Genomic DNA, 25514 nt, shown 5'->3' with positions numbered 1-25514 from the left:
TATAAGTTATTAGACAGTTGCAATTCCGACCGTAAGAGTCACCACAAGTGTGAATCTTTATGACAAAATCCAAATCTGGCTGTGAGTTTACATAGGGAGCAAAGCAAATGTAATTTATTTTTGCTATATCAAGGGTCAGGAGATTAGAGTTAAGCCAACTGACGATATTAACTAAACCCACTTCAGCCGTACCTATACTTAATTGAATCCCAAGTCTTCCCAGTTCAAAAAACGGCATCGTCCGCGTTGATGAATATCCGTTCGCTAGTGATCCCCAGTTCACACAACTAATTTATGTAAATCAGGAGCATCGTCGGACCAAGTACGCTTCCTTGCGGAACCCCGAATAGGATGTGTTGTTCGTTACTACAGTATTTATCAATTTTCACAGCTCGTGTTCTATCCATTAGATAACTTTCAAAAAATGAGCGAGCTGTGCCTTTTATACCTATGGATTCAAGTCTGTGTACAAGAACGGGAACAGAAATGGTGTCGAAAGCTTTCATGAGGTCTAAAATGACACTCTAATTGCAATAACGGGTTTACGTGCACAACAAAACAAAAAACATGTAATAAAAAACAATAAATACGTAGATAAATATATATTTCGTAATATAATACCTATAAAATGGATGGAAAAGTCTGTAAATAGTGCTCTTTTACTCTCATTGTGAAAATTGCTAAGGATTTACTATCGTGAACTGTAATGGGAGTTCTGCAATGGGAGTGCGTTCCAAAATCTGACTGCATGAACAGTGAAGGAGTGAGAATAAAAATCGGAATTGAAGGATGGAAAAGATAACTGGGACCTAGCGAGAGAGCGACAGGACTTATTCTGGGACCTGAGAAAGCTGAAAGGCTCTTTCAGATACCCGGGAGACACAGGGTTATGTAGAATATTGTAGAGAATGGAGACAATATATATGCAAATTCCTGCGGAGACGAATGGGAAGCCACTGGAGCTGACTGCGATTTATCACGTTTTGTTCAGCAATTTAGTCTTCACATTAAATATAAGTTTTTGTGTAAAGAATTAATAAGACTCCGCCCAGCTCGCCATGGAAGAGCAGAATACCAAAAAATTGCAATGACATTGGTGGCATAGAAGCTCGATGGCTAGCCACTGAGAAGTCACTACTCTTGTATGATTTTATGCGCTCTAATAATGTTATGCTTTGGTTTATTGTTTGTCCATGATTTTTCTTTTTCACCTCAGGTATAACCCCTACAATAGCAGTACATCGAAGAGGTTCTTCCAAAATCTCCGTACAAAGTACTAAAAAACCCAACCTCAAAAGTTCGTGAATTACATTTAGTGGGAATTACATTTATTTGCCAAATTTTATCGAAATCGGTTACCGGGAACCGGTCTTCGAAATTGACACGAGCCCAAGCCTAGTAGCCCCTAATAAGGAAATGGTAATAATAACTTTTAGTAGCATATAAAATGTACAAAATTCTGCCATTGACACACAACTGAGATGATTTAAATTAGCAGACTTCGAGCCCTGTCGAAAAGTTTTCATTGTTTTTCTATAATGCATCTCCTTTTTATAAGTATGTTTCGAATTTCAAATAGATGACAAACCTATATGACAAAAACGAACTTGAAGTTTTTGAAAGCAAGTTGACCAAAGGTTATGATATACGATTGGCGTTTTTGATAAAATAATTTTATCTCGAATTTAATTTTGCTGTAGTTGATTATATTTATATAAATATATATAATTCTCACTTCATGTACCAATACCGAAGGACTGAGAAGTAACCACAATGAATGCGCTTATGGTACTCAGACGATCAAATGTGAGGAGGTTTTTAGTTCCCATTTCCGAACCTAACAGAATTAGTGTTAGACATTATGACATTCCTGAAGAAGTAGCAAAGGTACGTAGCATATTAATTCCTAAAACCATAGAATTGTGTAGAAGCGCTCGCAGACAACCAACACTATCTTTACCGTCTTGACATGTAAACGTGTACCAAAGACGCCAGGACAGTAGTGTGTGAATGGATCCATGCAGTTTCTCTCTTACCCAGTAATGCCTGAATTATTTTTGCGTTTCGAGAATAATTTCTTTTCAATGTTATATACTTGTGTTTGGTCAAAGAATATTTTTATTATATTATTGACATTTTTCTTTAAAAATCATTTTCATAATTAAAAAAATAACGTGTCCATATGGACACTCTAGGCATTTATCATTCCAAATCAAACACTACAATCAAAAGAAGGTTTAAAAAAAGAAATGTAAGCATAAGACTTTGTGTTTTGATGATAATCTTTAAAGCATTTGACTCGTAGACAAAACATTAGACTCACTTGGGATACTTTGAAGTCTAGTGCGGAACGGGGACTGGAGCGCGTAAATAGATGGTTAATTAACAATTCTCTTACGTTAAATACTAATAAAACAAACTACATCTGTTTTAGTATAAATAATGATACTCAGCCCAAAAATAAGTTTGACTTAAAGATTCATAATTGCAAAACCACAGGCAACACCAGTAACTGCACATGCCCTTCTATCATTAAAGTTGCACAACCAAAATATTTGGGTGTTCTTGTGGACCAGCGACTCTCGTGGTATCCACACCTCGAACATGTCATTAAAAGAGTAAGAAAACTTAATTGGATTTTTAAAACACTAAGATATGTAGTGCCAGGACCAGTCGCTGGTCCGCGAGTCTCGTCGTCTAGGGATATACTTAAGGAAATATACGTGAGTTTGGTTCAATCTGTATTGATTTATTGTATTCCTGTATGGGGTGGAGCTGCTAAAACTCGTTTTCTCGAGTTGGAACGTGCGCAACGCAATTTGCTTAAAATAATGTATTTAAAAAAAGACTATTTGTAACTAGCAGTTTGTATCAACTATCAAATTTAGCCACTGTAAGGAAACTCTACATCCTCAAACTGTACCCAGACAACATAGGTCTCTAAAATATGATCTAAATATTTTGAAGAGGAGAAGGAAAGACATTGTGGTACAAGTACCGAAGGTAAATACAACATTTGCAAACAGACAATTCAGCAAACGATCGGCCCATTTGTACAATTTAATTAATAAGGAATTAGAAATATACGCCAAAAGTTATAGAGACTGCAAAAAAGTTATATCAAAATGGCGACAGTCGAAATCGTATGAGGAAACCGAAGATCTATTAGAACACTTGCTTTAAAAACACTACTTTCCTAATCTATGGCAACAGGTTAACACACATACACACACACCCCCCCACACACACACATACATACATACACACACTCACTCACTCACTCACACATACATACATACATACATACACACACTCACTCACTCACACGCACACACACACACACACACACACACATACTTTTTCATATACAAATGCACACACATACGTTTTAAGACTCAAATTAAATTTAAAATTAGAAGTTAAGAAATTTAAAAATTGTTAAAAAAAATGTTGTTTTGTTTTTGTCGATGTTTGGAAATGTAAAAATTAAACACTACATTAAGTAATTAAATATAAGTTAAAAATGTTAAATATGCATTTATAGCTATGGAAGAGCGGTGCCTTCTGACACAGGGCTTGATAAGGTTAATAGGAAGTACCATCCACTGCTAATGTAAAGTTAATTGTATTACTGAAATAAACATTTATTATCATTTATTATTATCATTATTATCATAAACTCACGTTGCATTTCCAACAGGCAATCCTAACGGCAGAATATTTTTTACAGTAGAAGCCAACGCACCTGCGTTTCTTTTCGATTTTTGGAACGTAGTGGTCCAAGCGCGAGTTATTGGCTAAAGCCGAGGTGGCATCTAACATCTATATAAAGAGGGACCAATACCATTTTCCACTGCGTATAATAATCCGATACATATTGATACTCCCATCCATTGTACTCTCTGGTAATAAGGTTTCTATATCGCACTTCTGCAAATTGTCTTGAAGTCAAATTATCCTACAACCTTTGAGTCCTTTTCACCAGAATCCTTATCGGTGAATTGCCTCTATCTATCACTATCATCTATCACTAGAGCTCTTTGTGGAAGATTTCGTCCAGGGAATTACTGCCACCTTACCTATTTCTGCCGCCAAGCAGTAATGTGAGCATTACTGCGTTCCGGTTTGGAAGGGTAAGGATGCTGGGGAAATTACAGGCATATGGGGCTTGTTATGTCTCAGGGTGACTTTGCGATTTAAAACTTTGCGTGGCATTGCACCTGTATGGACAGGCGTATTGCTTACCACCAGTCGCACGACGTCTTCGTTCCGTTACTTGGTATTACAAAAAAAAACCTTCTAAAACATTTAAAACGTCATTTAACGTCCGTCCGTTTTTAAAAACTCCCAGACCCACAAACCTGATAGCAATATAAAGCAAAGTACTTAAAGACGTGCAAAGGGCTTAGCGTGTCCATATGGACACATGCGCTCGAACCACATAAAAACCAAAAAATGCAGCGCAAGCTGTTATTTAGTGTTCATATGCTTTTGGGTAAGATCACAAAGTATCCGCCAATGCAGAAACGTGTAGATTGTAATAAAATTTATAAAATATTTTACTTACTCTCGACTTCCGTCCATTTTTTTAGCAATATTTTAATAAAATTCTAAATAACTTTAAAAACATTTGCAAAAAATTGTGCCGCCAACAAATTTATAGTCAGCCGACTCTATCAACAGTAATTCTAAAGAGTTACTATAACAAAACAACATTATATTTTGCTGTTATGTTGATTTGAATTACCCCATAAATTTGGTGTCTATATGGACACACTAGGCATTAATGGCTAATGCTATGGCCACACAGAGGCGGTCGACGCGCGGCCGGCGCGCGTTTAAGTGTTCATTTAGACTCGTAGATTACAAAAATTAATGTTTCCGCGGCCACATCTGTGTGGCTAGAGTATAATCAGATAACTATTAAATACCATACAGTGCTCCACCATGTGCAGGTAGGTCCTATAGCTTTTATAGCCGTAGAACTCCTTGAAAAACAGTTCGTCCAAGGAAATAATGCCACCTTGCCTATTTCTGCCGCCACGCAGTAATGTGAGCATTACCTACTGCGTTTCAGGGGGTATACTCTTGTTCTTCGATGCGAATACTTGATACCTGATACTTCATACTTGACATTGTCCAGTAATTGTTTCGGACAGATGTCGGACGAATAACGAGAGTACAGGTCCAGGTCCAGACACGAGGTCCAATTTTGAAAGGTAAGGGTACTGGTGAAATCACAGGCATGTGGGACTTTACAACTTACGCCTTATGGTATGTCTCTCAGGTCTTTGCGATTTAAAGTTCTGAGCGACATATTGCAATAGTTGTGGACAGGGATATCGCTTACCACCAGAGTATCATAAAAAAATGACTGGAACTCCGATAGATTTTGTTCTATTTAATTTACTACTAGACTAGACGGTTTTTTTTTATAATATCAAGTGACGGGACGAACAAGTCGTGCGCCTGGTGGTAAGCTACACGCCTGTCCATAACAGTTGCAGTACCACTCTGAGCTTTAAATCGCAAAGATCTGAGGGGCACTGCCACTGCACCCGTCAACCTGAGACACCCTTTCTCTTCAAAACCGGAACGCAGTAATGCTGACACCACTGCTTGGCGACAGAAATAGGCAAGGTGGCACTTACCTGGACCAGCCCATTCATAAGGAGCCTACTGATTACCTACAAAGCAAGAGCCTGCTTGGAATGGATTGATATGACAACATACATATATATATGACGTTATAAACCACAATGTGTCAATCCACATGACCATAGTTTTGCGAATATGGCAACCTAAGTATAGATTCTTTAGTTTTTTATTAGTTTGTTCAAAAATTTACTTACAAAATGATTTGACGACGTTGTGGTTGTTGTTGTTGGGGAATTAGGGCGCTTTTATTCGACACGAATTTCATCGCGCTCACCCCGCGCGGCCGCCGAGCTGAGTCCGCATTGCCACCGCGCAGCGACCGCGTGCATCTAACTGTCATGGCAAAATACGCTCTATTTGTTTAGCTTGTACGTTTTAACTTAAATGAGCGTCCTGGGCAGGCGGGCGAGACTGGCTTGAAATTGGTCGACGCGGCGGCATCGCGGACTCCGCTCGGCGACCGCACGGTTGTATTATTCAGAGGAATTTAAATGTTGTTGCCTAGAAAATAGAATTGAAATTCGCCATTAATGCACATGAAGATGTGGTAACTGAGCGGTCCTCGTGTAACTGGGCGCGTATAGTAAGAAATCAAAACAGTTTGTCATTCATGTGGTGACAACAGCAAAAGTTTTCATTTTGAATACAACGTAAAATACTTCAGGTGCCATTTTCGCAAAAGTATGATCATGTTGATTGACACATTATTTTGGCTTGGCAACCTCCAATTATTCTAAGTCTCGGTGTCCTAAAATACGATATTTAATTACAATACTTCAACAAAGTTATGGTAGAATAACGGAGGCCTTGGGTTCCCAGCGACCGCTGAGTGAGAAACCGTTGTCATGCTAATTAGCACCGTGTTCGAGTTTGTTGTAAAATGTATCACTGTTTTCAAGACAAATAAATTAGCATAGTTGGCGACTGGCACGGTTGGCTAGGAGTTGGTTCGGAACCAACCGGATTGTAGTGGATATTTCTAAGTGTTCAATCTTTTAAAATTTTTATTTAATTTGATATTAAATTATTTTTTGTGAAATTACTCCACTAGTTTGTTATAATTATTAATATAATGATCTCTCAAACACAAAGATCTGAGTGTTCAGAAAAAATTCCTTCGATCCGGCCGGATTCGAACCGATGTCTTCTAGCTTACCGTGCCGGACGTTATACCAACTAAGCCACGGAACGAACCAGCGGACCTCACGAATTTTTCTATGTGCTTGCGTCGTGTCTTTGTATTTTGGTTTTTTCAACGACTTTTTAGTCGTAGCGCATCTATGAGAAATCTATGAAAGATTTATCACCCAGTTAGTGTCCTGGCGAGAGATGTCGCTATTCGCTGTATTTTAAATTTTTATTGAATTGTTCAATCTTTGTTTAATAATTATACCTAACAAACTAGTGGAGTAATTTCACAAATAATAATTAAACATCCTGATATTCAATAAAACTTAATTACAATCATTATTAAAGTGACATATCTTGTCAACGGCTGGTAGCTGTAAAGGTACCTCGCTGAGTGAAGAAAAACTTTCATAGATTTCTCATAGATGGCGCTACGGCAAAAAGTCGTTAAAACCAAAACAAAGATCTGCAACAAACACGTGGAAAAAATCGTGAGTTCCGATGGTTCGTTCCGTGGCTTAGTTGGCATAGCGTCTGACACTGTTTCCTAGGAGACGATGGTTAAATGCAGCCGGATCGAAAGGAATTTGTTCTCAGTATTCGATCTTTGTTACTAATAGCATAATCTCCGGTAATTTGACAGGTGGCTACCCAACCGGACCCGAGTTTTTACCGCATGGTGGAATATTACTACCACAACGCGGTGAAGGTAGTCGAGCCGGCGCTGCTCGAATATCTCAAGAAACATATGCACATGTCCGACAAGAAACGGACTAACAGAGTCGCTGGTATTCTTAAGGTGTCTAACACTTTTGTTATAGAACCAATTACACGTATTTATTCCTGACTCCAAGTGGGACGGGTTGGTCACGATTCTGACATACTTTTTTCGATACCTAGCTACTTACATTCTCATCAATCTTTTCAGGCATACTAATCCATTCTAGTTACTTTTGGCAGATTTAAAGATAGAATATAATAGAATATCGTTTCTTGCAACTTGTGTTATAAGTAAATAACAGTATCATATTGACGCTGGCAGGGTACACCGGATGAGAAGCGAATAACTGTTTTGCTAGATTAAAATGGTTTATAACGGTCTTACAAAAAATGTAATAATAACGTAACATAAAACCGTGTGTCGACATAGACTACCACAAATTATACCCAAACTCACGAGAGAAATAAATGTAGGCCATACAAATATTTCTCCCGGCCCGGGAATCGAACGTGAAACCTCTGCATGGCAGTCCGGCATGGTAACTGTTCGGCCACAGAGGTAGTTTTATACGAGACACTTAAGGTTATTATCTAAAGAATGTTCTTGTAGGATGTACTTCAATAATATTTTACTGATAACTGCCTCTGTGGCGGAACTACTTTAAGAACAAAATATCTAACATAATATATAATATATTATTGTCAAATAAAGCGCTTAAATAAATTATCAATAGATTTATTAAACGTCATAAAGTAATGAGCATTTTTTTTAATCCATAAGGGTAACATTTCGTCAACTGTATAGAATGGATTTTAATAAAAAAATTTTTATCTTCTTTTGAATTCTTACTCTTCCTTTATCTTTTACTCCGACATGGGTGTCGGAGTAAAATCATCAGTAAATAAATTTACAAAGCTCCACTAAGGCAAGCTGTTTGGCAAGTAATTTATATATATTAGGAATAATATAGGGCCTATACAGATCCCTGTGGTACCCCGATGTGTTGACTTTCCTAGTACAGAAATAGATTCTTCAATTTGTACTAATTGATTCCTATCCTTCAAAAAGCTATTTAATAGTTTTAATGCAATAGGATCCAGGCCGTAATAGTTTACACATATTACATAGTCAAGCTTACACATAAGGATTTTATGATGTATGCAAACAAAGGCCTTTGAAAGATCGCAAAATGTGCTCGTGATTTTTGCAAACCATCCAAAGCCTCTAAAGCAAAGTTAACTACATTGGATGTAGAATCTGTAGTTGATATCCCCTTCTTCAACCCGCATTGCACTACCTACCTACCTACCTACTATTATAAATATTTTCAGCCTCAAAATAGCTAGGAAGCCTATTCTTTATTACACACTCCAAAATTTTTGATATACATGCAAGAACATAGATTGGCCTGTAATTGTTCATGTTATATTGGATCCATTTTTTTAGTACATCTGGGAACACTCCTTGGCATTAACAAGAATTTATTACATGAAGCAAAAGTTGTTGCAAGTAACTATCTTGCAGGATCAAATGTTATAGCGTTTCAGCATAAACATTTTTAATTCGTTTTCCTTTTATTTCTTTTATGAGTTCTTTATTTTCAATGGCCGTGATTGTCAAGGTAGGTACTGGTTTTTTGTGTGTTTTATGTACTTTTTAGATTTAGTTATGTCAACATCTAAGTAAGACTAAATCAGTTTAGCTATTGTCAAAAACTAAATTATTAGATACTCACCTCCTAAAATCTACGCTTGCGTTGAAATGTCTCGCCTTAAATCTAGTTAACCGACTTCATAAAAGGAGGAGATTCTCAATTCGACTGTATGTTCTTTTTTTTCTTTTTTTTGTATTTATGTTACGCGATAACTCCGGTACTTGTGAACCGATTTTCATGATTCTTTTTTTGTTGGAAATGGGGTACTTCCATAGCGGTTCCATTTCATTTTGAAGAAAATCATCCACCTCGAAGGGTGGCTGTTCACGCATGAAGATTCATTTTTATAAATAGCGCTTAACTTTAATTTAGGAGCAATTACTTTAATGGTTGATTTTGCTATTTCTCCAATTCAAGGCGTTTTTCTCTCAATATACTTTTGAGTAGTGAGAACCGATTTTTATTATCTCCAGTGTCAAGTCCTGTATAGTGGCGAACTAGGGGATATTTCAATTAAGCTTAGCAAATAGACGTAATTCCACGTACTTTTGAGGTTGGTTTTTTTAGTACTCTGTACTGAGATGTATTATAATAACTTGTCATATTAATTTGCGCCAGAGAAATGTATGTTTGAATTAGGTACTCAATATAAATATACGTCAAGAGCATTCTGCTAGAGATCACTATCCTGCATAAATTCTGAGACTTTACAAGAAATGTGTTTATTTTGTACTTAGTGATGAATTGTTTTTTGCTACATGTATTTTTTATGCATTTAATTGTAAATTTGCATGGATTTGTAATATGGAAATTTTTCAAAGATTTTTATAATAAATAATAAAGAAATCTTTGAAAATTTGAAAGTTTGTCTTTGCTACGTGCATTTTTGTTGAATTCTAATTGTACCTATTATTACAGGTGATGGGATCATGCAACAGCTCAATACAGTTCGAGTTCCCACTACAGCGCAAAAATGGTTGCTACGAAATCATTCACGCGTACCGTTCCCAGCACAGTGTCCACCGACTCCCTTGCAAAGGAGGTACTTCAATGCTCTTTTTACTTCTTTTATATCGTGTTATAGGTATTACTGAAACCGTATTTTATAGAGATGCCATAACGGAAACAGATGTCTAAAGTATATCTTACCGGAAACGGAAGCGAATCAGAAAGTGCACATATTATAAAGATCTCAATGAAATAGTTCCAAATACTCAACACAACGTCGACACGTTCGAAGCGTTTAAAACATTAAAGATCCGTTATATAAGTCGCGGAAGAAGATGTGAAAAGTGTGCGTAACTTCCACTGTTCCGGATGCAGAGGTAGAGGTCCGTTACGTCACAACATTCGAAGCAGTCGTTTCTTAAATATGATTAAAAGGTCTTTGTGTCATCTTGGAAAACGTTTTACATAAAAAAAGATGATGATATATATAATTAATCAATCTAGTGAAGAATTAAGTTTGTACCTACCAATTGTCTATGTTAACTAGCCAATGACAAACCGAAATCACGCCTGCATGAAGTTGATAACGACTTCATGCATTAACTGCATGCAGTCGATTTCGGCTGCATAAAGTCGGTTTAGGTTAGAGTACAATAAAAAGCAATTAATTTCGGACGTGATCCAGGTATCAGATTCTCGGATAAGGTGGATCAAGGAGAGGTGAAGGCACTTGCAGCGCTGATGACGTATAAGTGCGCCTGTCTTAACGTGCCCTTCGGCGGAGCTAAAGGAGGTACGGTGTAATTCTGTCTCCTAACATCATCTACCCATTTATATGTCCCACTGCTAGGCACGGTTCTTATCTCAGGCGAGATTTTTAGACGGAAGTCTGCCAATGCGGGTCGGGACTTGACACTTTTCCGAGTGTTGTGAACGTTCTTAGACGTGAAGGTTTCATTACGATGTTTTCTTTGACCGAAAAATTCGAAGTTAATTTCGAATTAATTTCGCACGTAAATTCCGAAAACTCAGAAGTGCGAACACGGATTCGAACCCAATGCCTCTGCTTCAGAGGTCAAACCATCAGACCACCACGGCTGTTTCTGTCTCCTAACAACGGAGGTAGGAAATTTACATTCGTTATAATAAGTAGTTTCTTATAATTATTAATACAAAAATCGAACGCTTAGAAAAAAATCCTTTGATCCGGACGGTTTCGAACCAACGTCTCCTAGCAAACCGTGCCAGACGCCCACTAAGCCACGGAACGAACCAGTGGACCTCACGAATTTTTCGGATCTTTGTTGAAAAAAATCTATGAAAGTATTTTCGTCGCCTAGTTAGATACCTTTACAGCTACCAACCCTGGCTAGAAATGTTGCTATTAATTGTAACTTAAATTTTTATTGAAATGTGCTTTGCGCGCCAGATATACGGTTCTGTTTCAGCCATCTTTTCAGATAATTTTTCGACCGCCGTTAGCTATACAAAGCCATTAATACAAGCAAATTATTGTCAGAAAAGTAAAATGCGACGCTATGATAATTTTTCTTATATTTTGGGACAACAACCGCGGTTTAAAAATGCTTTGTTTTTTTCAAAGAACTGCAAGGACAATAGAACGTATATTTTGTTTATCCTTGCAGGTATTGCCATAAATCCTAGAAACTACTCTGTTGCTGAACTACAGAGAATTACCAGAAGATATACGTTAGAGTTGGCCAAGAAGAACTACATTGGTAAATACCTGTTTTTACTTTTCCATGACTCGAAAGGGAACACTCCACGGTGTTACCATAACCATGTAACCATGAAAGCTTGAAGATAATACGCCGAAGTCCTATAGGCGTCTAACTGTGACTAATGAAACAAATGTTTGTCTCTTTGAATTTCGAAAATTAGTAATCAAGTCTCATAAAAGTTGCATGTCTTCAGGAGCAGGCATAGACGTTCCTGCTCCGGATGTAAACACATCTGGAAGGGAGATGTCCTGGATCGTCGACACATACATCAAGACTTTGGGTAAGTTATGACCTGATTGTAAACTCGCGAAGATTGAGATCCTTTTGCAGGAGCTGTTAGTCATGAGATACATTAATGAAACAATGTAGCAGGTAAACATTCTTTCACAAGAGAACTGACGGTCAAGTAGTAGTTATTCCGCAAATTAAATTTATCCTTTATTGAGTGTGCGATCATTGCAATTATAGTGCAAAATCTTATAAACAGTACAGCAGTATGTGGTACAGTAGATTAATAACATAATTTCAAATATATTTAGACTTGAACCGCTGTTGACAGTAGTTTGCCTGGAAATTAGCATCGTCCAGAGGAGACTTGAGCATTGAGTAGAGTTCTGGAATACGACTCTTAGTCTATCCAGTTGTTTTAGCTTAAAACATTGGTTACTTAAGGTTTTCCAATAAGGACGTAACAATTTTGAATTTCAATAAAACAGAATAATGGAGATATCGTGCTGAAGTTTATTCCAGGTGCAGGACACAAATGTTACATTTAAGAATGGAATTCGATCTCTTCATATCACCACCGCGACCACGTTTGCAGTTAGTCAAACAATCGATCTATTGAAGAGGCAGTTTGATAATCGGGTCGTGTCTTTCATGTGGTCTAACGCCGTTCGATTACTATTTACGAGGTTACGTTTAGTCATTGGTTTATGTCAACAAGCTAACAAGGTTAAATCAGCTCAGGAACAATATCAAACGCGAAATTGCGAACATTTCGTCCGATATGTGAGGAAGTGTGGTGGAAAATTGGTTCCAAAGTGTTGAACTCTGCAAACGTGCTCGTGGTGGTCATATGAACGAGATCGACCTTGAATAAAGGATCAGAAAAAGCAGACCCAGCAGTATATCAAAATTTGCTGTAGTATTCGTCCTCACGATACGACTTGTACGCTATGGCAAGTCTTGTTGATAACCTGTTCGATGTTGCGTCCAGGATACCAGGACCTGAATGCATCGGCATGCGTGACGGGAAAGCCTATCAATGGCGGAGGCATCCACGGCCGAGTGCAAGCTACAGGGCGAGGAGTCTTCATCGCCATCCAAGTCTTTATTCACGACAAGAAGTACATGGATATGATAGGTTTAGAGACAGGTTTCAAGGTAAGCGTTTTTGGTTGGGTGGGTAGATAGCTGCAAGTTTATTTCCGGCGAAGACCTGTTTTACCATATCGTCTAGTTGAATTATGTGATAATGGCTCTATTTTTAAGTAACTTGGAAGGTTGGAGGGATGGTTCAGGTTCACACTTTTCTGTGTGGTCTCACACGTTTCTGTGGCGTTTTAGAACAAAACTGCGGTGATTGAAGGGTATGGCAACGTGGGTAGTTACGCCGCGTTGTACCTAGAAAACCACGGGGTCAAGATCATTGGAATCGTCGAGTTCGACACCTGCCTCAAGAGCGACAAAGGAATCAACACAAAGGTGCGTAATATTTCAGACGCGATACAGACAAAATTTTATTTGTGCCTATACAATATCGGCATGTTACGAATTTAGCCGATGCACTGTGTATTTGTGAATCAGGGTAGCTAGCAATGGACGACACTTTGGCTGATTGATTACACAAGGTGCCGTAACAACAGCGGCACCGCTCCCACTGCGGCGCCGCAGTAGTACTAGCATTTGTTTACACACTTTCATACATGTAGGTACCGCGGCGGCGGCATTACTTAAAACCGCGGCTGCAACACGCTGCCGCAATTCTCTACTAATGTACGATTTCCGTCGATCACGCCTCTGATGCTTAGCCACTAGAGTTGCTACGTCAGATGACAGACTTATGGTCGTATTCCAGAACTCTACTCAATGCTCAAGACAGGATTTGAGCAGACTTAAGTATGATTTCAAGCACTGGAAATGCGACCTTAATGGCAAGGACTTGAGTATGATTTTCAGTGCTTTAAATCATATTCAAGTCCTAACTTGAGCATTGAGTAGAGTTCTGGAATACGACTCTTAGGGTCGTATTCCAGCACTCTACTCAATGCCCCCTAATATTCCCTAATGACCCCTAATATTTTTGCGAAAAGTGCTTCTGGTGCCGTGGACTCCACGGAATTAGTGTCCAAGGCTCTAAGAGATAGAGCATAGAGTGTACAAAGTCCCTTAGGTTTAATTCAAATTTGTGCGTACCTCTGGCCTCTTCGAATTTTCGGTCGAATGCATATATCTCTCGCGTGCGAGTAATAGCTTTAATTGTCCAAGCAAATTGATAATGACCGTTTTAACACTAGTGTTTAGAGCATGCAAAAACCGAATGATTTTAAAAACCGGCTTTTTCGGTTATTAAGTCTTAGTTAACCGGTTACCCGGTTTTTTCGGATATTTTTCTATTGTCACCAAAATAATTGTTTCAAAGCGTCCGAAAACTAAAAAACAGCAAGTTTGGGGGTTGATGTCGCTCGCTTCCGTAGGTTTACCCTCGAGACCCTACAACTGAACCCTAGGTGGTGCTAAAGAGCTATAACTATTGGTCGTTGGCTTGGGCCGTGCCTAGTCACCACCCTCCCGATGCAGTCGAGTTGCCAAATGGTTTTCCACTTTCACCTTTTCATCACTAGGCGTAGGCTTGGGTTCCGCCCCTATGTTGTGGATATTCCAAATATTCGCACGAAGCGTTACGCTTCCACATTTTTATGGCGAACGGCTATGGAGTGGAATTACCTGCCTGCAGACTTGTGCCCTGAACGCTATTACTTGGGCCTTTTCAAGGCGAGAGTGAATAGACATTATTTAGATGTACATGCTCCGCCGTCGACCTCATCGTCATCAGGTGAGATGGAGGTCAAATGCGCATTTATATATCATAAAAAAAGTTAGTGTTTTGTAAATTATTTTTTATAGAAGTCACATGTAATGAGATCAATAACGCCTCGAATTATAATAAAAAAAAAATCAACAGCAATACGAATACCTTAAAAAAATATACATATTTTAGAGACAAGCAATTAAACATCTTCGTTTTCAGTCTTCAATTCTCTGTTCAAGATGTTCCAACATCCGAGGAAGAAGCTCTGCTAGTTATTCTGGGGAATGAAAGAATGGTTGTACCCATACCAAATGTCCTAATTATGCTGGGAGACAGACGCGAAAATTTGCGTTGACGCTAAACCTTTCCCAGCTTGTCAGTAGCGCCATCAGGATTCATGTCAGACGACTATGACACTTAACATCTGGAATCCTTATGCCTTATTAATGCTTTCTGGAATTAGTCGTAATTGCTCTATCATTTGTCTTTTGAAACCTCTCCCCACCCGACCAGATGGCGGTATGAGACGGGTGTGGCGAAACAGGTTAGCAGATTGGGACGCAATGCCATTTGCTTCATATTCCTGACAGGCGTGCTCTAGTTCAGGGAACTCGTCGAGTTGTGCTGATGCTGTAGTCGAAGTCTTGCGTTGAGGTGTGGAGTACATACCATACTCTGATGTACCCAATGGACCCCAAACAGCATATACTCGACTACACAAAGCGCCGAATGCTCTGAAACTGAAGAATTTAATAAGACAGCCAAGACATACAAATGAGTGTTATGCCAAGCCAAGTTCGAAACTACCACCTTGAAACCGGCAAACCGCAGCTGCTGTTTCTCACCGAGACGCAGATCAGATGTCCGACTCCGACTGACGCAGCGTACCTCAGCTACCCCGGGTATACTCTGTTGCACAGGTTCGTACCTCGTGCCCGAGTCTGTGTGTACGTTCGCAATGATATCTATGTCAAGCGTCTCAAGAACCTTGAGGCACCGAGTTTTTTTTATTTTGTGGCTTTTGGTTGACACGGGAGTTACACAAATAGTGTACAGCTGTGTCTACCACTCGCACAGTGGAGATCAGGAGACGACCAAGTTGTTCCAACGTCTGAGTGAGACGTCTGATGAGGCTCAGCTCAGGTACCCGGCGGCGCAACTGAGTCATTCTAGGGGACTTTAATGCTCACCATCAAGAATGGTTGTTCCCATACCAGATGACCGATCACGCTGGGAGACGCGTAAACTTGCGTTAACGCTAAGCCTTTCCCAGCTTGTGAGTGGCGCCACCAGGATCCTAGATGTTGAGTCTCATAAGGCTAATTGCTTGGACCTTCTGTTAACAACTGATCCAGACCGCTACTCTGTGGTTGTGGAGGTCCCACAGGGTACTTCCGACCATTGTCTGAAAACTGTATCTGTATACTCCCCACCCGATCAGGACCCTAGTGGTATGAAACGGGTGTGGCGATACAAGTTAGCAGATTGGGACGAAATACGCCATTTCTTTGCGTCATATCCCTGGCAGGCGTGCTTTACTTGTCGTCGTACTTGCTAGACTCGTCGAGCTATGCCGATGCTGTAGTCGAGGTCTTGCGTTTGGGTATGGAGTATTACATACCATAATCTGTGTCATGTACCCAATGGACCCCAAGCTCGTCCATGGTTTAAAGCTGATTGTAGTTGTGCTGAAGCTCATAAACAGTCCGCGTACCAAGCTAGGGGGCAGATGCTCGACTACACAAAGCTCCGAGTACTCGGAATTTGAAGAAAGCTTTTAATAAGGCCGCCAAAATGTGCGCCGTATAAGGGCTAAGCTTGCCTCTTATCCAGCAGGCAGAAAATCCTTTTGGTCCCTGGCCAAAGCGGTCGAATCTAACTTTTGTCGCCCATCTTTGCCACCTCTGCTGAGGCCCGATGGCTCGCTGGCTCATACTGCGGAAGAGAAGGCGAATCTTTTTGGCTCACTCTTTGCAGAGAGTTCGCGTCTGGATGCCGTAGGGAACCCACCACCTACCGTACCTCAGGCTGGTTGCACTATGGCGCTAGTTCGCATACGTCAAAAAGAGATACTTAGAACTCTGCGGAATCTAGACGTTAATAAAACTAGCGGGCCAGATGGAATTCCAGCAATAGCCTGCGTAACCGTGCGCCTGAGTTATTTCCTGTTCTCACACGACTGTACCGCTTCTCACTTGAGACTGGTGTAGTTCCCAGGTCGTGGAAGCTTGCAAACGTGCAACCTGTGCCGAAAAAGGAAGCAGAGCTGACTCTGTCAATTACAGACCTATCTCAGGCACTTCCATTCTCTGCAAGACTATGGAACGTGTACTCAACAACAGTTTTTATCTCTCTGTGAGATAGCTGTTGGTCTTATAATAAGTAAAAATAAAATAAAATATGGACGACAACACACGCAGTCTCGCATCAGAGACACTGATTCAATCTAATGTTCTTTTACTCGATCATATATAATATATGTGTCAGTATCCTTAGTTTTCTGAGGTGAGTGCTCACTGTACACTACAACAGTGTTGATTTATGGCGATCAAGCTGCAGTGCCGACAGGATCGAAAAATGTAACATATTGCGATTTTCCTTTGACAGGAGTTGATGGAGTACAAAGAGCGCAATAAAGGCAGCGCCAAGGGTTATAAAGGCGCCGAGGAGACCAACAAAGACGTCATATTCACAAAGTGTGATATTATTGTAGCCGCTGCTCACGAGAAGACCATCACTTCTGAAGTGGCTTCGAAATTGCAGTGCAAGGTTTGCTATTACGATATTTCAGTATTCCGAGTTACAAACAAATGATAAATGTAAAGTGCAATTAACGATAAATCTAATATGGAGTGCTACAAGGACTGTTTTCATTTTAGTCGACACCATACGACAACGATAAAAAGATGGAAATGAACCGGACTAGGGAGGCCTATTCCCGTTCTCTGTCTAACATCAACATTTGAAATTGACATAGCGGATCTCTTTCTGTCTTTTGCGCATGCAATGTGTAGGAAAAGGACAGTTGGCTATTTGATTATTTTGATTGCTTTTGTAATTTATATTTGCGATTAATTGAAATAAAATTAAATACTATACAACTGTACAAAATAACACTTTTAAATGTTAATTATGATAACACAATATATTTCCTTAATGAAAATATGATGCAAAATCCTGTTTTTTCTCTTTGAATAATTTGTACAGGTTTATATGGTACTGCATGATTGACAAGCGCGCTGTCAGCCGACCAAACGAAGACTGACGCGCGATTAACGCTCTGTGTGTGATTTTAAAGGTCTACAGCTGCGGACGCTTTAGCGCGGACCCGAAGAAAAATAGTACCTATATGTATTATGTACTATTATATACATTAGCGTCATGTAACGGCCTGACCTATAAGTTCGGTTTTGACGTTTCTTGACAAGATACTGTTTTAGCCATAACTGAAGTCGCGGGTTCAGTCCCCGGCCGGGTTAATGTAGAAGTTTTTCTATATAGTATCAGGTCTAGGTGTTTGTGGTTGTGTCTTAAGACTATCGGGCGCACCCAATCCCTGTGTCAGATAGAGACACCTTTTTCAGATAATAGCTGAAGGAGCGAACGGTCCAATAACACCTTCAGCAGACGCGGTTCTCCGCAACAAGAAGATTCTAGTGATTCCGGACCTGCTGTGCAACGCCGGCGGCGTTACCGTCTCCTACTTCGAGTTCCTCAAGAACTTGAACCATGTCAGTTTCGGGAAACTGAGTATCAAGTTTTGGAGGGACTCTAATACAGCACTACTAGGTATGGTTTATTAGCGTACAAATCAATGTAGTTCATCTAACGATCTCCCAATGTTATTGTTCTTTCACTATTGATAGTTTAGTTGCAATCCCGATGAATTAACTGTCTCCTTAACAATGAGCCCCTGCCGATTTAAAAGCAACCTCGGGGTTTCCTGCAGCGACCGTTTCACGAACGCGCGTTTACGGCGCCGTAGAGGCTCAAAAAGCAGATTGTTGCGTTTGTATCGATACAAACGCACGTAAAGCGATACGGACGCGCTTTCAAAGCATAGCGTTGCAAGAAGTGTAATTATACTTCATTTTACTCCACTGGAGTTCACACTTAGAATTTCATGTTGAAAACAACTTTTGCTGTGATTTTTTATCCTTTTCACACTAGTTGCAATACTTACATGCAAAATAAACTCCCAAAACCGAATAAAATATATAATTTAGTACAGTTACTAAGTAATTTCTCTTATGTATTTTAGCATATCATAGGGGGGGTCGTGCCATAATCGCCACGCTTGGCAGGCGGGTTGGCGATCGCAGTTCTTGCCAAGATGAGTAGAAGACGCTGCTGCCCGTCTTCTTCTGACAATTTTTTCCTTAGTCGCCTTTTACGACACCCACAGGTTAAGAAGGGGGGTGGTGCTATTCTAGGCCGGCACCACACGGCACATCTGGTGGAGGTCGCGGGAAGCCGATGGATGCGGGCAGCGCAGGACCGATCGTCGTGGAGATCGTTGGGGGAGGCCTATGCCCAGCAGTGGGCGTCGTATGGCTGAATGATGATTTTAGCATATGTTTAGAGAGACGCAAGCTTTTATATTTTTAGTTGCTTCATTTCAAAAACTAACTGTAATTAACAAACAAAACTAAAATGAATACTATCTCTTATCAAAACGCGCGATAAATATGCGCAGCTACAGCGCGTCTGCGGTGCGTATACGCGCAAATGACGCCCGTTTACTACGCCACTGAATTTGTGAACGTGAACAAAGGTTTACTCGCTGTGGCTGCATCGCGTTTGAATCGTGATAACGCGCGTCATCTGTGCGTCTTCGGTGCGTATAAAATACGCCGTGTGTTTAGGCTCTTAGGCTTCTAAACTGAAAATTGTTCACCCGGTGAGTATTAAATGTTTGCGATAGACTCCGTGGAGAAGTCGTTGAAGAAAGCGAACATCGACGCGAAGATCGCGCCCACCGAACTGTTCCACACGATGATGTCCGGCGCCAACGAGGAGATCATCGTCAACACGGGGCTCGAGTACTCCATGACTAACGCCTGCCAGGTCAGTTATCTGCGATTCATTTCCGCTGCAACCCTGAACTGTGTATTTCCATTGCCTGCTGCAGGAACAGCTTCAGGTTTCAGCAGAATATTAGATTCAATCGAAAGGTAATGAATAACTCCTTTAGTTTTTACTATGATTATTACATATGGGAGAATTTCGACAACTCGATAACTTGACTCGTAGCTCAGTTGATAAGAGCAATGCTACGGTGCAGTATGGTCGTGGGTCAAGTCCCATCGGGTCGAAGAAAAGAAAAATTTTGCATGTGTTCAATCTTTTTATTAATAATCATAAGAGATCTGTTTAGTTAGTTTAAGAAATGTAGTGTAATGAATTACTCTAGGGCCAGCCGGCATAATTTGAAATAATATATTCACCAACCATAAGTGTCGCGTGACGGTTGCTTGCTTTCTAAGACACCACGGCTTTACTAGCGGATCCCCAAAGTGCTGCGGAACTGCTGATCCAAGGATACAACGAAGAACATGCTGTGATAAGATTTCTAAATTGTTTCCTTTAATGAATCTGGAACGTCTGCGCCGAATGCTGCGTCGGATAGACTGTGCCGCCCTGTCCACTCGCTGGCGACAAAGGGCGTATATAAGCGGTCCCCTTCAGGCTCCGCTGTCTTTCCCGTTCATATCCACCGACTGCAGGCTGTCCAAAATAGATTTATTCGCAACGTTAACTTGTACATTTACAACTAAACATACTTCGACTCTGTTCCTCACCACCCCAGCCCCCTCGTGTGGCTATTTCCAATTACATCCCCTCAGGAAACATCCTCTCCGCGTTCGTAGGACCAGGAAGTCCTCAACGATCCTGATGACTGTCGACAACGTCGCAACTCAAGCACACTCTGCACGAAATGACAGTGAATCTGCGCGAATACAGTTCCAACGTGTACCTACTCGCGGAAATTCACTACTACAGCCGCCCTTCCGGCGGAAGTCTTCAGTAGCGTCCTGAGCCAACCTCCGTACCCACTTGGGCGCCCTCTGCCTCGCTACTTAAATTTTAAAACGGATCAAGATCCGTCAGCTCGCACTTTTCTGTCAGTGTAAAAAAAACCGCTCTTTTTTTTGTGCGCTACGCCACACTATCATCTTTGTCCAGATATGGGCATATATTTAACTGCCTTCGTGGCCAAACAGTTACCATGCCGAACTGTCACGCAGGGGTCCCAGATTCGATTCCCGGGCCGCCGGGAGAAATATTTGAATGGCCTACATTTATTTCTCTCGTGAGTTTGAATTTAATTTGTGGTTGTCTATGTGTGTGTCCATGGCACCCGCGACACAGGGTTTCCCTAGTGCGGGGCTATGTTGAGTGTGAGCGTTATTATTATTATTTCCTAAATATTGTAAATCGAGTTTTGTACAATTTTCATGATATTATTATAAAGTATTTATTGCTTTCTTATCTAGACCAATTCGATTTAACTTTCTATTCAAACGATTCGCGTGAAATTCGCATTGAAATAAATCGATACAAAAAATCGTTAGATCATGCACTTCAATCGATTTTCAGAAAAGTCGAATCCTAATCATCCCTATTCGTGAGAATCCAAAGGGTTGGAAGGTAGGAATTGTGTGAAGTTGCCTCGTTTTCATCTACAAAAGATATTTTACATTGAAATTTGTAATAAGTGTGGAATTATATCTAGTAAATTCCGTATTCGCCCATTTCCATCCACCATTTTAGGCAGAACCTAAATCCGAGCGGTTTTATTAGGTTTTAACCCCTTACCCATCTCTGTCTTTGTATAGACAAAGGCAGATATGTGTAGGGGGTTAAAACCCGATTTTACCTTGTATGTTTTATTGTTCTTTTTAGAATGCCTCTTCAATCTAGAAGGTTGGCCGTCAGCTTCCTGTATCAGTCTCTATCTGCAGCCAACCGGAACAATTGTTCGACGGAGGCAATGCCGGTCCACTCCCGGATCTGCCGCAGCCACGATTTCTTTCTTCGCCCAGTGCTTCTTTTTCCCTGCACTTTGCTCATCATTATCAGCTATAGCAGCGTGTATAGAGAATACACGCTGCTATAGCTTTTTTGCGCCTTTTATTTTATACGTTATCTATATTCCGTTTTCATTGATTAGGACCTCGATTACGTCCTCGGCCAACAGGACAAGGAATGTAATGATGAATCTATGTTTTTATTATTTACAGAATGTAATTCGCGCTGAAATTGCGCATAATTTGGGCTTAGACTTGCGAACGGCAGCCTACATCACGTCTATCGTCAAGATTTTCACCACGTACGATGAAATGGGCCTTGCATTCTAGCCTTCGTTATTGTCCACCAATGTTGTTACTGAAATAATATGACTCGGAAATCGATTTTTCAAGTTTGTGAATGTGGGAAGCTATCTTATATTTAAGCTTAAGTTGAAATTGAAACTAAATTTTAAGAGAACTCGACATTTGTAAATTTATCACCGCAAAGTGAAAGAAACACAATAAGTTGTCTTCATTTATTTATGTCGGAATTGTTACCTGTTTGGAACGTCTCATAGATATATTTAAGGGAGGAATGTGATTATTTTCGATGTGATCAAGCAGGATCGCGTGATAGTTCTTGTTATGTAGGTTAAGATCTTTCCTGAAGCCGTTTGTTCCTTTTGGATTTATTTAGATGCCAATGCTTTTCCGGTCTCATAGCACATGAAGTAAGTTTTAAGTTTTTATTTCTGTGTTAGTGTCGTTTCAAATGTGATTTTGTAGGTCAACATAGCTACTATTAAAAACACATTCCTCTCTTGGAATTGAATTCCTTGTAATTTTAGCAATGCACATTGTAGCAGGTAGGATTTACCTTTGAAACTTCTAGACATATATATAATAAATAAATAACTTCACCATTTCAATTACCGCAATTTTGTTAACCTCATTTTACTTAATTTTATACATGTTTTAATAGCTTATTTTTATTAAATGTAATTTTATCAGTATGAGAGCAGTTTATATTTGAAGATTAAGGAGTTTATTTTTGTTTTGTGTTGCTTCCTAGACAATGTGGCCGAGGACAGGAAACCAAAGACATATAGACGCAAGATTTATATGGTCCAGCGCATGTGCAATGTAACTTTTTTTATTTAAAATGTATATTATCGTATTTGTTACACTTGGTTAACGTAAAAATGATCTATACCTCTACCATGAGTGATCTATACTAGATGTCAGCGCAGGCTCTAGACCATGTAACACTCGGGCGCAATTAGCACCTGGCGCCCTCTAGTTCGCACGCAATCAAAATGTGATATATATTTTCCTTCATCATCCACAGCCAGATTTCACCCACTGCTGGGTATAGGCCTCCCGAATTTTGTGCCAACCACAAAGGTCCTGTGCTAGCCGCATCCATTGACGTTCCGTCGACCCTTTCTCTTTTTTGCCCATCCACCCAGACACTTTTTTGCCCATCCTCGGCCACAGATCAGTCGACATCTTGCTGCATCTGCCATCACCTCCCGTTACTATGTGAAGCCCAACCCCATTTGAGTTGGGCTTTCGCCAGTCGTCGGATCTCAACGTTCGGAAGTCAGTCAACAAGGCCCTCTGTGCAACTCTCAGCCTATATACAGTCTCCTGATATGGCAGTCTCACTTTCGAGATATGGCAGTTTAAATTTTGAAAATGTTTCTCTCTTGTTTTATTTTCTAAACTTATAATGTCATGTAACTACAGAGATATTTATTAATGTTTACATGTTGGATTTTTTTTCTGATTTAAGAGGTTAGACTTTAGGAACCGTTTGGTACATATAACTCATTTTTTTATAATCTTATGGATCGGATCCATTTTGCTTAACTACGTCTAATTTTGACTGCTAAAGTAAGGCGTGAGTGTCACCACACTGGCGCTGCATGTTTCTAAACAGTGTTGCGCTTCTATTTGAAGGCTCCCTAAAACCACCGCCCTCCGACACTCTGCACGAGTCTAAATCGGTAATTATCACTAGATACTGCATGTGATACTTGACAACTTCATATGGCAAATTATTAACAGTCACAAGAGGAGGAGGAGAACATTTTGTATACAAATATTTGTATATAAAATACCTCATGGTAGATTTCCTGAACGGTCAAGCTGACTAAATTCAAGGCTGAAGTGAATAGGCGTTTTTTTAGACAAAGTCGTACCATCGTCAGCCACATTACCTATAGCTTGCCGAGCGTATATTACTACGCAGAAAAATTCATTTTCAGTTCATTGGCATAATTTTTGTGAACTGTGCAGTGATATTTTGAGCCCACATACCAGTTTTTTTTTATTAATTTCATCGTTTTGTAGCCGTCTGACCGTTGAGAACTGACGAACTTCCGACGTATCTTTGTATGACGTGTGATATATGTCATAGTCACAGTGCAATTGACCAAACAAAAATAAGTTTGTCATCTGGTTTGTCCTTGTTCCAAAGCTAGATGTAATAATAAGTAATACAACGGTATATACCGTTGTACTTTTAACATTGTTGTACCCTTAGCTATTGTCATTGACTTACAATTATATGGACGTCGGGTCCGCGCTAAAAAGTGTCCGCACTTGTAAAGCGCTAAAATCGTATACAGAGCGCGACACTCCGCTTTAGTTTTCATTTGTTCTACGGACAGCGCGATACTGCGATGACATAACAATTTAAATTTCGAATAGGTTGACTTGGGACATTTTTTTCGTGGGTTTTGTATTAGACCCGTCGTCCATTTATTTGTAAGTCAATGGCTATTGTAGATAAAATTGTGCTAATAAAAATCTTTTTGAACGTAAATGTTTTATTTCTTCCAATAAATAGCGATTAACCTTAAAACAAGGAACAATAACGTTTATTATAAGTATTATTCTAATAATAACTAAATAATTATATTTATCACTAATATTTTAGAATCCCGCCTCTCAATCCTAGAGACGTCATTGTAAAATTGTCACATATTTCCATAAAAAAACCGTGGACCTGTCAAGAAGTCACCCTGGAAGCTTGTCGCAGTCAACATAAGAATGTGGCAGATTGACTATGACGTCTCTTTCTTCATCTTTCGTTCTTCTCCTCAAAACTTTATAACACCTCTCTTTCTGAGTCAACTTTATCGCGATAGTCTATTAGTACTGTAAGGTTATCGCGATAAAGTAGTGCTTTTTTCTTCGAAATTTCGCAGAGATAAATTATAATTATAAATTCACAAACCAGTGGATAAATTGCACTATCAATTATAAAGTGAAAGAAGGCTGGCGAAAGCTGACCCAAAATCAACGAAGTGCCGTTAAAGGACTTTGCTAGTATAATTTTACGTTTTAATTTATGTCTAGTAATTAATATATTTTGGTCATTGACTTACAAATAAATGGACGACGAGTCTAATACAAAAACCACGAAAAAATGTCCCAAGTCAACCTATTCGAAATTTAAATTGTAATGTCATCGCAGTATCGCGCTGTCAGTAGAACAAATGAAGACTAAAGCGGAGTGTCGCGCTCTGTATACGATTTTAGCGCCTTACAAGTGCGGACACTTTTCGGACCGACGTCCATATAATTTGTAAGTCAATGATTTTGGTGT

General features: G+C 39.7%; 1 protein-coding gene across 2 annotated transcripts; it reads left to right on the top strand.

Annotated features, from left to right (window-relative positions):
- The first annotated feature begins 1754 nt into the window (after positions 1 to 1754).
- LOC113240382 (glutamate dehydrogenase, mitochondrial-like) lies at positions 1755 to 24528 on the top strand. 2 transcript variants are annotated; one of them, XM_026477667.1, is made up of 12 exons: positions 1755 to 1887; positions 7430 to 7585; positions 10080 to 10203; positions 10795 to 10902; positions 11756 to 11848; positions 12045 to 12131; positions 13071 to 13237; positions 13421 to 13558; positions 17493 to 17654; positions 18470 to 18674; positions 19810 to 19952; positions 22130 to 24528. In XM_026477667.1, exons 1-12 carry the CDS (start codon positions 1774 to 1776, stop codon positions 22244 to 22246), a joined length of 1614 nt encoding a protein of 537 aa, XP_026333452.1. In that variant the 5' UTR covers positions 1755 to 1773; the 3' UTR covers positions 22247 to 24528. The 2 variants fall into 2 exon arrangements, with proteins under 2 accessions (XP_026333452.1, XP_026333453.1); XM_026477668.1 differs by lacking the exon at positions 1755 to 1887 and adding an exon at positions 2667 to 2723.
- The last annotated feature ends 986 nt before the right edge of the window (positions 24529 to 25514 follow it).

The sequence above is a fragment of the Hyposmocoma kahamanoa genome, unplaced genomic scaffold, assembly GCF_003589595.1.
Source record: "Hyposmocoma kahamanoa isolate Upper Pololo Valley unplaced genomic scaffold, ASM358959v1 138, whole genome shotgun sequence".
Taxonomy (NCBI): Eukaryota; Metazoa; Arthropoda; class Insecta; order Lepidoptera; family Cosmopterigidae; genus Hyposmocoma; species Hyposmocoma kahamanoa.
This window is presented reverse-complemented; position numbering and strand designations above follow the sequence as displayed.

Coding starts and splice junctions, on each gene's coding strand:
- LOC113240382 (XM_026477667.1), top strand. CDS start 1,774: ATGAATGCGCTTATGGTACTCAGACGATCAAATGTGAGGAGGTTTTTA. Junction 12,132..13,070: donor CACATACATCAAGACTTTGG/GTAAGTTATGAC, acceptor TGTTGCGTCCAG/GATACCAGGACCTGAATGCA. Junction 13,559..17,492: donor ACAAAGGAATCAACACAAAG/GTGCGTAATATT, acceptor TTCCTTTGACAG/GAGTTGATGGAGTACAAAGA.